Source organism: Typopeltis vanoorti, chromosome 7 (genome assembly GCF_054136105.1).
Source record: "Typopeltis vanoorti isolate ZY-2024b chromosome 7, IOZ_Tvanoo_1.0, whole genome shotgun sequence".
Taxonomy (NCBI): Eukaryota; Metazoa; Arthropoda; class Arachnida; order Uropygi; family Thelyphonidae; genus Typopeltis; species Typopeltis vanoorti.
This window is the reverse complement of record NC_143555.1, coordinates 109,940,483-109,955,398: the sequence shown is the minus strand read 5'-3', so window position 1 is coordinate 109,955,398 and position 14,916 is coordinate 109,940,483. Positions and strand designations below refer to the sequence as shown.

At 35.5% G+C, this 14,916-nt stretch overlaps 1 protein-coding gene across 1 annotated transcript in view; it reads right to left on the bottom strand.

The window, feature by feature from the left end:
* Positions 1 to 10,667, bottom strand: part of wls (Wnt ligand secretion mediator) — a 146,318-nt gene extending 135,651 nt beyond the window's left edge. Inside the window, exons 1-2 of the mRNA XM_090396063.1 lie at positions 10,561 to 10,667; positions 3,190 to 3,510 (exon numbers count right to left, since the gene is read on the bottom strand). Coding sequence (XP_090252189.1) covers positions 3,190 to 3,510; positions 10,561 to 10,666 — 427 coding nt within the window. The 5' untranslated portion in view covers position 10,667. The remainder of the gene's footprint in view (positions 1 to 3,189; positions 3,511 to 10,560) is intronic.
* Positions 10,668 to 14,916: the final 4,249 nt, after the last annotated feature.

The window sequence follows — 14,916 nt, the reverse complement described above, 5'->3', positions numbered from 1 at the left end:
GGAACTGAGTTCTCGAGACCGTATTTTAGAATTAACTGCAAAAGTTCAAAAAGGTTCAAAGTGCTGTCTGGGGCAGACCGCCCCCTCTACACTCCCCTAGCTATGCCACTGGTTTGCATGGTTGCACATCCAGGCCAAGCTGCTTTCCAGCAGGCATTTAAAGTTTGTGTTCTTATTTCAATGATAGCAGATGACATGATTTAAGCAGTCCAAAATAGAAAATTTTTTTCCAAACGCCAGTTACTGTTAATGATTCATTTACTAGTTTATCCAATATAAATTGAAAAGTGTGCTTAACATAATATTTTTTAAAAGTAGCAATTATGCCTTGATCTAATGGCTGAATAATGCTTGTTGTATTGGGTGGAACACACTACCTGTACTTAAAAGAAAGGACACTACCTGCACATTTGGATGTTCTAAATGCAGATGACTTCGTGCATTGTCAACAATTAATAAAACTTTAAAATGAGAGCTTTTTTGCTTCATATATATTTTCACTTCTGGTACAAAGCAATTATTGAACCATTCAGTAAATACAGCAGTTGTTACCCAGGCCTTTGTATTAGCCATCCAATGTACCGGCAGCTGTTTTAGATCTTTGCCTTTTAGAGCACATGGTCTTAGAAATCGATTTAATAGGAGGGGTTTCAACATTTGATCTCCTGATGCACTGCTACAAAGTAACAACGTTACTTTGTAGCATTACTCGATCTTTGCTTGCTTTAAACCCACTTGCTTTTTTCTCAGACTTTGCAATGTAAGTTCGACTAGGCATTTTCTTCCAAAACAATCCTGTTTCGTCAGCGTTAAACACTTGTGCGAGACAATATCCACCATCTTCAATAATTCTGGCTAACTTCTCTTGAAAATTTTTGGTTGCTTCTTCATCTGCTGCTGCAACCTCACCTGTAATCTTCACGTTATGAAGTGCATTCCTTTTTAAAAACAAGGTTAACCATCCTTTGCTAGCCGAAAATTCTTTATCGGCCTGGGAAGCGAAAGTAGATGGCTTCAATTGTTTCATCTGTTCATTAAACCAAAGAGCTTTCTGTTTAATTAAACAACCGCTTATAGGAATTCTTCAATTCAAATTACAAGCGCTCATTCAGTGTTTTCTAATAAAGCATCTCTTCAGTATGATGATAATTTGGCACTTTAGCTTTATGCCAGAAATGACAGATAATAAAAAATCAGCTAAATTAACAATTAATTATTAATTAACACATTACAAAATAACGAAGGTGTTCCATGAAAATTTCAGGATTTGTGAAGTGTTCCGTTGTAGGAAAAGTTTGGGAAATGCGGGTTAACCCTATTATCAGAATGGATTCTCCTTCTGTTGAGATGCGTAAAAGTGCCGAAAGGTCTCATATCTGTGGGCGTATTATACATAAGTTTTGAAGTTATGCACCGTATAACTTCAAATCCACATAAAAAGAGACCCCAATGTGTGTGTGTGTACACACACACACACACACACACACACACACACACATACACACATATATATATACAAATTTTGCTTGAAAGAGTTTTTTTTTATGCATTAACATGCAGTAATTGTAATAAACCGTTTTTTTTTTTCTTTGTGATGATGTGATAATGTCCTCTGAACTTCAAATTTTCATCTACCATCATCCCAAGATCTCTTGCTTCCTCCACTTCTTCCAGTATAACTCTACCAAGTGAGTATGAAGCATCCCATCTGTGAATCCCAAATTTCAAAACCTTACCTTTTTTGCTTATTCAAATCATCTGGAAGAGCCCAAATATCAGCACTGTTGTTAATAACTCTGCCAAGCTTCACATCATCTGTAATCATCAGTAAAATATCTCCCTGAAGTCCTGTGACAAAATCATTGATGTCAAAATTGAACAGTAATGGTCCCAGTACTGAACCCTCTGGAACTGTTTGTAACCTTCCCTCCCTGACTGCTCTCTGATATAGAACTCTGTGATATCTATCAGGAAACCAGTTACATATCAAATCCAATTCACTAATCTGATATCCAAACCCATATGCTGCAACTCAAGAACCAACTTATCACGTGACATCCTGTCAAATGCCTTGCAAAAAACAGCCTTACTCTCACCTACTGTTCTTATTACTCTAATGTAAAAGGTAACCAGATTACTAAAACATGATTGCCCCTTAACAAATCCATGCTGATCTGCATAAATAATACTGCTCTTATAATCAAGAACTCTTTGGGAGCTATAATCATTCCGAGTGCAATGAAGAGGCATATACTGATGTCAGCAAGTTAAAAAAAACATAATTCCTGAAGTATTTTAATATTTTTAGAAAAGCACAAAAGTCAAGGGGAAGGAAAGAGAGAGAGAGAGAGAATATCTCCATTGATAAGAAACAAAAAGAAAGCAGACTGGCCAGCCTGGTTGGCTGAGAGTTTTTATTAGAAATGATAATCTCACCTAGAGAGCACACGAAAAAACTTGCAATTCAGCAGGTGTGCTAAAAGTGAAATTTCAGAAACCTCTAAGAGAGCAACCTCCAATAAACAGGGAAGTGGTCTCGCACTAGGTGATAAAAAATCATCTACCACCTAAAAGACCTTCACAAACAACCATGCTACAGTGGGATTCGAACTCAGCCAGTAGGTTGAAAACTAGAGATACTCTCAATTCTGCCAATCAGGCTAAGTATGGAAATATCGCATAAAACAGTAAATTATTAGAACTTGGATATTAAGAGATCCCATTTCATGCATTTAACTGATAAGCAGCAAACTGACATTGGCACATAAAAATGATGCATCTGATGGTTAGTAGTTGGAAGGGGACCAATTGTTCGATGCTGTTGGCACACTCTCCCTCGATGAGTCTTTGGACTCCCTGGAGGTGTCAAATAATAAAATAATAATAATAATAATAATATAAAATTACAATAAGTGTATTATCTATATCCTTTTAACATAGAGCCACACAATCTTTTTATGCTTGATAACTGCTAATTCAATTGATATGTCATCATAATCCCTTTAGTAGAATTTTTCTCATTAGTTATATTTAACTTCTCATTTTTATGATGGTTTCCTAAAAATAAAATATATTTTTTAAATATGCAAATAAACTTTTTGAACATTTCAAGACTCCCACATTACACACTAATGACATGTAGGGCAAAGAAAAATATCATGCATATATATAATATGAAAATATGCTCACCTACAGGATTCTCTGGTTTATGCACAATGTCCACCTGAAGAACACCAATAAGGTTTTGCATCCATCTGGAATAATCCAGTATATAGCCTCCTTTTGGTCCAGGTAGTTGGAAAGTGAAGACAATATCATTAGGTGTTATTGAATCATTTTTTATGACTTCTGGATCATATAAGTGTGTTGATACTGCAGCACAGCCAACTTTATCATTAATATTATTTCCACGCAAAATATACCATTCTTCATCAAATACTCCAGCAGGCAAATTTTTCCCACTAATGCATTTTGTACCTAGCACAGGATCCACATTAGATGGTGCTGGAGCTGCAAAAAACAGTGTTTAAGTTATTAGTGAATTAAGACCACAACGGGAAAAGAAAAAGGGTCACAATCTCTGATTCACATTTACGATGACAAAAAAAAATCTGTCATATGCAGTATATAGTCTATAACAGGCATGGCCAACTTCATTCTATATGAGGGCCAATATATGATGACTGGTAGCATCACTGGCCGCACACTTTTAGACAGAACTTAAATAAAAATAAACTCTGCACTTTTTCAAGGCAATAGTTATATGTATTAAATTACTATATTTGTTAAATCATTTTACTACTGGGAGAACAATATAAAATACTTGATTGATTTAAATATAAGTTGTTAAATTAAATTTAATTACATATTTCTGGATTTTTTTACATGCAACACAACCAACTTAATGAGAACACTGTGGGCATTCATGTACAGCAACAAGTTCATCAAAGTTGATTTTCAACGATGATGACGATATTCGTAACAAATCCTGAAGGTGGTCATCAGTCAGTCAACTTCTTTGTGACGATTTAACTTGCAAACACACAAGGCACTGTGGTTTGTCGTTGTTATTCTTTATAAACAGAAACTCATTTTTCCATTTCTCCTGAAATGACCTGTTTTCTTCACACATCTTATTTTTTACTCATAGTACACAAAGGCTGAAGTAACTGACCAGGGGACACACACTGCAACAATAATACTGTTAACTGTGAAACGGATCACTGTAACCAGAGCAGAGCAAGTGATTTTCAATGATGCGTTACTCTAGAACGCATAGAAATCTACCACTCCCACTACTACAACTAGCACAGAGAAGCAGTAGATTTTATAAATTGAGTAATCTTTTAAAAGCAATTTTGATTCCATGTTGAGAATATAAATTGTTTCCATCATCAAAAATAATGAATATAACTAGTATATCAATCAGAAAATCTGTGGTCGAAACTAATAGCTAAATTGATAATACATATAATTTAATATAGTTTTTATCCTGCCGCTGGCCTGCTGTTGGCCACCTATGGTCTATAACATGGATTGGTTGGTAAGAATTATGGCTGAAGCAACTAAGGCTACGAACGAAGCCAGTATATTATGTCTGCTAAATGTGGTTGTTCTCTAGGTGATTTATTTGTTATTTGTTTGTGTGATGAACACACACACACACACACAAAGGCAATTACAACATTTGAAATGTTCCAACCTTACCTTAAATTAGAAAACCTTGATAACGGTTCTTTCACCTCTAATAAGATTCAAAATTTCAGAGTATATGCATACAAGTTACTTAATTCTGGATTTAACTTGAGGCTTGGTATTCATAGCAAAGTTTTTTTTTTTTGTTTTTTAAATTTTGTTTCACTTAGCAGTAAAAATAAAATACCAATTTTACAGATAAAAGTGAGGTAACCATCAAATACATCGACAATAAAGTAATAGTAGTTGAATTTTAAACCAGACTATTATAAAATTTTGTTGCAAGAATAAATTTTATTTGAATTCTTATAAAGGGGATAGCCTTGATTTCATCCATGAAAATTTCATCACAAGATTGTTCAGTCATCTTATTAAGCTACATACAGAATAACATTCAAGATTCTAGTCATCACTTGCTAATTTGACAGTAAAGTTTGTCTCTTAGGAACAGGCTGAACATCAGTTGATCGCTAAGCTTGAGAAAACATTCCAGTCGAATAAGAGAATGTGACAGTGACAATCAGTTATCAAATTAGTCAAGATTCTTTTGATCAAAAAAATAATAATAAAAAAAAATAAACATTGAATTAGCCCAGCTCTGAAAGGAATGGAATGATGGCAAAATTGTTCTGCTTCATAAAGTAGGTAATAAGACTAAGGCTTCAAATTATAAGCCAATCTGTTTGTCTGGAGTTGTTGTCAAGGTGTTAGGGAAGCTAGTGAGGACAAGGATACAGAACTGGGTGGACAATAATAGAGGGTTTGCTAAAGGAAGATCGTGTTTTAGCAATCAGCTTGCTTATTAGAACAAGGTGATGAATACCTTGTTCTAATAAGAAAGGTGATGAATACCTTGGACAAAGAAGATACATATACAGTAAGTATATTTAGATATTGCAAACACTTTGATATACTGCCACATGACAAACTAGTAGTTAAATTGGAACAGATGGAGTTGGATAGTAGATTAGTGCACTGGATTGGAGACTGGCTGTCTGATAGGTATCAGTAGGTTGTGTATAGGATATGGAGTGATATCTCAGAAGACAAAAGTCACTAGTGGCATGCCCCATGGATCTGCTTTTGGGCTACTGTTATTTAATTTGTATGTAAATGACATTGGAAAGGATTAAATGGTGATATACAGTTGTTTGCAGATGATGCAAAGTTGGGGACAATTATGAGAAGTAGTGCAGATGTAGCTTTGCAAGAGGATCTAAACAGACTGAATGAACAAATGTATGGGGGATGTCAGTTTAATTTGCAAAGTATAAGGTTTTAACATTTGGGAAGCAAAGATGGGATACAGAGTACAGGATTGGTGGGATATTTTAGAGGAGGTGAAGGAAATGAAAGATTTGGGGGTAATGGTTGACAGGGATTTGAAATTTAATAGACATTTTGCTAAAATTATGAGAACAACACAACGGATTATGGGAATGATGTGAAAAACACTGATGTGTAGATGTTAGAATGTTCTGATTCCATTGTACAAGACTTTCATCAGGCTACATATGGATTACCATACATATGGATAAGTGCACAGATTTGGCCACCAAGTTTTCAAAAAAAATGAGATGTTGGAGTTGTTTTCTGATCTCTAGAATGTGGAATATGAGGACATATTGACAGAGTGCAAATTACAGAGCCTATGGAAAGAAGAAAGGGAGGAGACATGACAGACTTTTCATAGAATATCTGCAGATGGGGGGGGGGGATGAGAGGCCATCCCTAGAAGCTGTATAAAGTGGACGTGAGCAAGGAGATGAGTAGATTTTTGCACGGAGAGTGGTAAGTGATTGGAATGCATTGCCCAAGAGGTAGTGAGTGAAGAGACAGTGAATGCATTTAAGTAGAGGTACAATGAACTATGCATGTGAGAGTGGACCCTACTATGATGAGTCTCTTGACTCCATGAAGGTCTGCTGGTCATAATAATAATTAGCACTGAATTAATGTAGGACATTGAAATTTATTAATTCAAGAATTTGAGAAAACGATGAAACTAGAATGGCTTTCTTTGTTGAAAAAGATAAACATACATGTGTGTTCTACAACAAATGTCTGTGTTTTCTGTATGCTAAACAATAACAATTTGTATCCAAATCCATCTTATATAATAATATTCACAAAGACTGTCATTTCATTCTCATCCACCCCGAAAATAGTTTCAACATTTTGAACATAGAATACCATATTATCTTTTTCTTGTATAGCTAGTTTACTTTATTGCTCAACTGCAATAAAAATAGTATTATTCTTATTACTGCACAACACCTTCATGGAGTCTGAAGACATCGCAGGAGACCCAAACTATTCACACAATCTATAATACCTCTCCTTGAACCCATTAACAGACAGAGTACTCACAACATCTCGGCAACCCATTCCACTCCTTCACAACTCTCAATGCAAAAAAATCTAGTCCTCACAGTCCCCTACTAACCACACCTTTATTCAACTTCAAGGGATGATTTTTTCTTGTTTTGGTCACTCTAGCCAAATGATGAAACATTTCCCCTGCACTATAAAACTTTTTAAGTAACAAATGTTTCTATCATATCTTCTATTAACTGACTTCTGCAATCCACACACACTCAATCTATCCTTAGGGAACATTTCACAGGCCACTCAGCATCTTGGTCACTCACATCTGAATCTTCTCCACCATTTCCTCATTCTCAAGAAACCCAGGAGACCAGACCTGAGTAATCCAGATGTGAATGTATCAAGGCCTTATAAAGGAATAACTTCCTTTAGTGTCATCTTCAATAGCCAAGTAATGTTATGAACTACTTTAACAGCCTTAGTAATATGTCCTTTAAACTTTAACTCTTTTTACATCATCACCACCCCTAAATCTCTAGCTTCATCTATTTCCTAGAGTGCAGTTCCATCAATGCAGTATACAGCTTGTAATCTATTTATCCCAAAATGCATAACATTACATCACATTTCTCCACATTAAACTGACATCCATTATCCTTTGCCCATACTGACAACCTATTTAAATTATCCTGTAAGCTCTCCAGATTGCCTTCATTAACTATTACTCTGCCTAATTTCACACAATTAGCAAACAACTGAATATTTCCTTTCTGGTTAGTGGTCCCAGCACTGAACCTTGTAACACACCACTATTCACCTGTTTTTTGCCTTGATTCTGCTCTCCATATATCACTATCTGCCCAGCAGCCACCCTCTTCATACATGATACATCACCAGTATCATATCCATCTCCCATTTATTCTAATTTGCAAAACAGAGTTCCATGTGGTATTCTATCAAATGCCTTTGCAAAATCCAGGCAGAATAATCATATAGCCATTTCCTTTATCCAACTGAGCTGTTACACTATTATAAAAAGTTACTAAAGTGCTAACTTTACATGACCAACCCTTTACAAAGCCATGTTGTCCCTCATATAGCATCATATTCTTATCCACCCATTCTTGAATTCTCTTAATGACCAATTTTTCCAGTACTTTTATGAACACGTCTGCGATACTGATTGGTCTATGATTTGCTAGTGCAGTCTTAAATCCTCCCTTGTGCAAAGGAATTATTTTTGTCCTCTTTCCACTCCCTTGGAACTGTAGCAGATCTGACTTAAATTAAACAGCCTAGTCAGAGTCACTGCCAGTTCACTGGCATATTCTTGTAAATTATAATCTCACAGCTGCATTTACATTGAGATTTTGCAATATCCTAAGCACCTCCAATTCATCCATCTCTGTTTCCAGATCAGTCTGTCTCACAGGTTACAGCAACCTTGCTTGGATGATATACCCTTGCAAATTGGTCACTCAGTAACTCAATTATTTTATCTGCTTCTGTCACTTTGTCACCGTCAACACTCATTAAGGTTAATTTTTTATCGTCATTCTGATTTTGCCTTCCTTACCATGCTAGTCACATTTCTTGTACTGTTCATGAGTTTGTTGATCATCTTTCTCTTTATATATCCTCCACAGCATTTTTTTCTGCAGCTCAGGCTTAATGATATTACTCATCCATTTAACTCCTAGGTGATTAATCCTCCACCTTGATATATTAAATTGTATATAATTTAATATATCATTATTCAATAAATTGAATAATGATATAATGAACCATTTTCATCATTTTTTTCTCCTTCAGTTGTTGACAATGACATCAACTAATCCAACACTGTTTCTTTACATCACCATGACTGCCAGTCTCTCAAGAGTTCATAGAAATCTATATTTGTGACAGCATATATTAGGGGAGTGAGGAGTGAAAAAGCATATATTTTGAAACTACTTAGACATATTCTAGAAAGGGAGGGGTGGTGAAATCTAAGCTATATTGACAGGTTTTGGAAACGGTGAAGTGATGAAACTGGGTCTCAGCTGAAAACTGTTCTGTCTAGAGACAATCCAGATCAAAGCCATTCTGATGAACTAATTAACTAAACAAAAACCGGTTTCACTCAGAACTATGCAAAAAGCTGGCTTATATAATAGCTGCAATAGGATTCCATTTTCCCAACTCCCCATCTTTTTCAGCTGAGATCAATGATGTGTGGGTAGGTGCATGTAGAACAGACTCAAAAATTAATCTCTGCAGTATAATATGATAACCTTAACCACATATCAGATGTGGTTAAGGTTATCAGATGTTTCTCCCATCTCGTTGATGTAAGGTAGTCCACTGTTAATTTATTATCTATAATCAATATTCTGATAATTGTTAAACAGGTGAAAAGGGTATATGATAATGACATAGGTTATTAGATGGTGCTGATGCTGCAAAAGAAAAAATATTAATAAATAAAAAAAAAACTTAAGTTATCAGCGAATTAAGACCAGCAAGAGAAAAGTAAAAAAAAAAATTCATGAAGAAAAGATGAGACCATCTCTAATTAGCATTTAAAATGACAAAAATCCCTGTCATATACAGATTCACAATAATGCACTTATTATTTTGTGATTTGCTTGACCTCCACAGATGCACGTAAGACATGGACAAAGATGGTATGTATGCGGTACATGGCGTGCAATATTATTATTATTATATGACACCTCCAGGGAGTCCAAGGACTCATTGAGGGAGAGTACCTAATCTATAACTCTTGTCTCCATGGAATGGGGACAAGAAATACGGAATGGGTTTGGTTCAGCTGCTTAGAATTTTGTCTGAAGCAACTAAAGCTATGAGACCAGTATATTATGTCTGCTCAATATGTGTTGTCCTCTAGCTAATTTATCCGTTTTTATGTCCGGAAACACTGCTACCGCTGAGACTAACTCAGTCTCTCTAGTGATACACTGGAAACTTTTCAGTATATGAACAGTATAAGGAAAACTAGTAGTCATATCTGGAAATTGAATAAGAACGTAGTCGGCAAGGCGTGAAGATGCGATTTTTTGCTTGGAGAGTGATGAGACTGCATGAAATGGGTTGTCAGAGTCGAACTGTGAATGAGTTAAGGGTGAAGTATGCCAAACGTTGTATGAATATGATGATTAGTGTAACGAGTCTACGGACTCCAATCAGATGCGAGTGTAATAATAATCTTCGGAATATTTTTCAAACCTGCATACAAAAAAAAAAAAAAAATCCTACTGCAACGCTTACAAAATTTGTGGTTATTTTTCCAAACCAGCGATTTATTATTTTTCGCATTTAAGGCATGCAAATAAGCTACAACTGTTATGAATGAATATATATATATATATATATATATATATATATATATATATATATGCAATTGTTTATTGGAATTAATGGATAGTGGAACAGCAATTTTTATATACATAACTTGCGATAAAGCGCCCGGTGCACAGTACTTTTCTGCAAGTATAGCGGTAATATATCCAATTCCTACTTTAAAGTACTCACCTATACAACCACCAACAAGAAAACAAATAACTTGACAAACAAGAATGCCTCCAACAAGTATTGCCAATTTACGACCACTCAAATTTTCCAAAATCGTACCAGCCATTGTGACAACCTATGACAGCACTAGTAGCACACTTCTAGAAATAAACACAAATAGCAATCAGTACGATCGTCACATTAAAAGAAACATATACATCCCTATGCATCAACAATATCCCTACTCATTCAATTTTAGATGATTGTAGATAGAGGGATGCCTAATATATTTGCTATATATAAAACACCGGAATATAAGATGACAACATTTATTTTAATTGACAACACGACGTTTCATCCAAATTGTATTAGATTTCTTCAGGTGTAAACATACAAACAATATATATATATATATTGTTATATATATATATATATATTGTTATATATATATATATATATATATATATATATATATATATATATATATATATATATATATATATATATACACATGAGGTGACCCTTATTGAAGATGAATTTTTTTTGTTATTATTATTATGTAACACCTCCAAGGAGTCCAAAGACTCATCGAGGGGGGAGAATGTGCCAACAGCATTGAACGATTGATACCCTTCCAACTACTAACTGCGCTCAAACTTGCTTAACTTTTTTTTGCGTGAGTCAGTAGCAGAAGCTCTACCAATCGACCAACCTTTGCTGACTCATGATGAATGATGTGAACATCACCAACGCGTTAACAGATTGTAAAGATGATTTACCATGAAGCGGTCAAAGGCCACCTTCGTGTAATAAAAAGCCAAATCTGAAATTCAGATTTAATAATATCTGGGTTTCCAAATTCTAAGATTACAAGAAGTGGGAAAAGCGTGATGAAACGCCTATGAAAGAAATTACATCAATGATTCTTATGCTCTACCAGCTATATGCAGAATAGATCTGCCATTTGTAAAACGTGCGTGCGTGTGTGTGTGTGTGTGTGTGTGTGTGTGTGTGTGTGTGTGTGTGTGTGTGCATGAGTGCGTGCGTGTAAGAGAGAGAGAGAGAGAACGCTAGCAGTAGAGAGGAAAATATCTTCGGTAGTACAATCATGTATTTCCTTTCGTGGTGATTAGTTTCGAGGATAAGTAGGGGAAGAAATGTCAACAGTCAGACAATAAACTTCTCTAACATCTTCACCATCACGGCTCCAGAGATACTGATAGATCGGTAATTAGACACAAGGCTTTTCGTGCCACCCTTGTTCACCGGACTATCATATATTTTTTCTATTAGTGTGGCGCCTTTCCTGAGCTAACATTTAAATTATACGAAGATGTAATATGTCGGGGGTTTATCCAGTTTTTTGCTGAACATTCCTTTAGAGCACGTGGTGATATCCCATCCGCACTTATTGCCAAATTCTTATTCTGGTTATATACCAGCTGTAGAACCTCCTTCTCATGAACCTCTGTTACTTTATCCAACATAGAGATATCACTGTGCTATGATACAAACATCAAATTGACAGACCTTAGCAAGGCGAGCACTCATTGGCTGAACAATAGAATCGGGTTCTGATACAGCAGTTTAGTCTAGAGTTTGTAAAATTATTCTTCCTCATTGATTCTTCTTTTACTCACAGCATGCCGATAAGTCTTTTGCCGTTGCCCATAGTCTACTTGGGTAATTTCTATTCTTATTCCGACTTAGCTTCCTGTAAATACTTTAATATTTTTCTTCTTTGCGTTTTGTATATTCATAACCCGTATTCTCTCTGCATATTATTTACGAACTTTTAATTAATAATGTTGCACATCCATTTCACTCATATTCAGGGCCGGCCACCTCGGGGGTGCTGTGGGTGCAATGCACCCGGGCCCTACGATCGAGTGGGTACAGTCGGTACACATTTGCGGAAACGTATGATATTTCGAATGTGTTTTTTTTTGTTTTGTTTTCCTGTGCTAAAATCATTTGCAGGTAAGAGGTTTTACAATACGTTTATTTCGAATCCTTTAATTTTTACCTTTAAAATATTTTAGGGCCCCACAAAGTTTCTTGCACCCAGTCCCCTTTATAGAGAAGGCTGGTCCTGCTCATATTCTAATTGTTCTTCAAATTCTAGGAACAAAATCAGATACTAGACCTTTTCAGCATCTTTTCAAAGCATCAAAGCAAAGGTGATACTTACTATTTAATAACTGATCCCATTGGACCAAACGCAATGCTTTGTAAAGATTGTAATAATTTTCTCCTTTGTAGTTCAACATGACACTGTCCTGTTTGGATCATCCACACACTCAGCTACTTCTCAGGTCAATACGTCATGATCAGTGGAATAAGACGACACTCCTTAATTGAGACACCTGAGATTTAAATAAATAATTCCTTCATTCATAACTTCAAAAACTGAATAAAAATTATAAGCAGAAGGCCAGAAGAATCACACCTGTTGTACGGAAAGGTAAGTCTCAGTATTAACAGAAACTGGCTCAGCAAGCTAACGATAACTCCAAAGAATTCTATCGATATGCTGAAAGTAAAAAAAGGAATGAATATGAAAGAATATCTTTACTGAATGCCTATGATGCGAGGGTGACAGATGCAGAAGAGGTTGTTCAACTAATGAGTGTCCATTTTGCTAAAAGTTAAAAAATCTGGTATATGCAGAATTGAGTACACTGCTACCTCTACATTGGATGAAGAAACTCATATGTATGAGGAGGAGGTATTAGAGCTGTTGCACAAACTGAATAAGAATTTAGCAATGGTAAGTAATGGAATATCAGAAGGGATGCTAAAACAATGTTCAGCTGAACTGGCTATTCCTTTAACCAGATATATAATTTGAGTCTCAGAACAAGTAAGATTCCAGAGAAGTGGAAAGAATGTATAGTAATCCCATTGCACAAAGGTGGCGCAAAGACTGACGTATCCAACTATCGACTATTCAGTATCTCATAAGTGGTGGTGAAGATTTTAGAAAAGTGGTCAGGGCTTGTATTCAGAAATGGGTTGACAGTGATCTCTACTTTGCAATGAATAGCAAGGGCTTACTAAGGGAAGGTCATGCTTTACCAACTTGCTCACATTCTATAATAATGTTGCCACTGAATTAGATGAGGGAAATGAATGGATATACCATGAAACTTTATTTTGCTAAGGCTTTTGACAATCCAACATGGAAGACTGTTACATAAATTGGAGAATATGGGTTTTGGTTATAGAATATTAGTATGGACAAGAGGATGGATGATTGACACATCAAAAAGTCGTATATGGAGGTGTGTGAATCTGCAGGATTCAAGGAACAGTGCTGTGCCTCATAGAGTAGACCTTGGTTCATTTTTATTCCATTGTACATTAATGACATTGAGGACTTTACAGGTGACATGCAGCTATTTGTTGATGATGCAAAGATAGGTAGGGTAATCAGGTATGCGCCTGATATGCAGCACTTGCAGAACGATTTGAATTGGCTGGAATTGTGGGCATGGGAAAATGGATGTTAGTTCAATGTAAGTAAATGTAAAGTTTTGAACTTTGGCGTGATTAAATATCTAATATCGTAATATATTGGCGAGTTTATGCTAAAAGAAACTAATCATCTTAGGAATCCCGTAGTGTTAGTAGATTGGAAGTTGAAGTTCAGGTGTACCAAAGATTAAAAAGACAACTGAAAAGATAATTGCAATGCTGAAACGAACTTTGACATGTAAAGATAAGGATGTCATTTTACCTCTGTACAAGGCCTTGATAAGACCTCACTTGGACTACTGTATGCAGGTCTGGTCTCCTGGTTTCCGTTGTGATTCAGTGATACAGAATCTACTGCAATCTACTTTCTGCACTGTATCAGAAAAAATGCACGGAGATTATAAAATGATATCAGGATTGTGGAGTAATGATTATGAAGACAGACCTGAGAATTTATCGACTGCAGACACTAGAAACAGGAGAAAGAGGGTGTGATATAATTGAGATTTACAAATTTCTGATAAAGTCATACAGGATTTCAGTTGAAGGAATTTTTTATTTTATGTATGGTTGGGAAAGGAAAAGAGAACATCCTTGGAAGCTGAGAATGAATGCCGCCAAGAAGCAGATGAAATCTAGATTTTTCTATTGGACGTTATTTGTGTGCAAGTAGTGTGAATGAATTCAAGAACAAGCATGATAGTTGGCTTGTAGTATGTGGCCTCCCTAGATGAGTCGATGTCTCCTTGGAGGTCTCTAATAATAATAATAATAATAATAATAATAATAATAATAATAATAATAATAAATACTGCTAGAGAAAATTGCTTCAAGTGATCTAAGGAAATTCTAGTTTATTATTATGAGGTTTCTCTACATCATCTATAGCGATTTTCATTT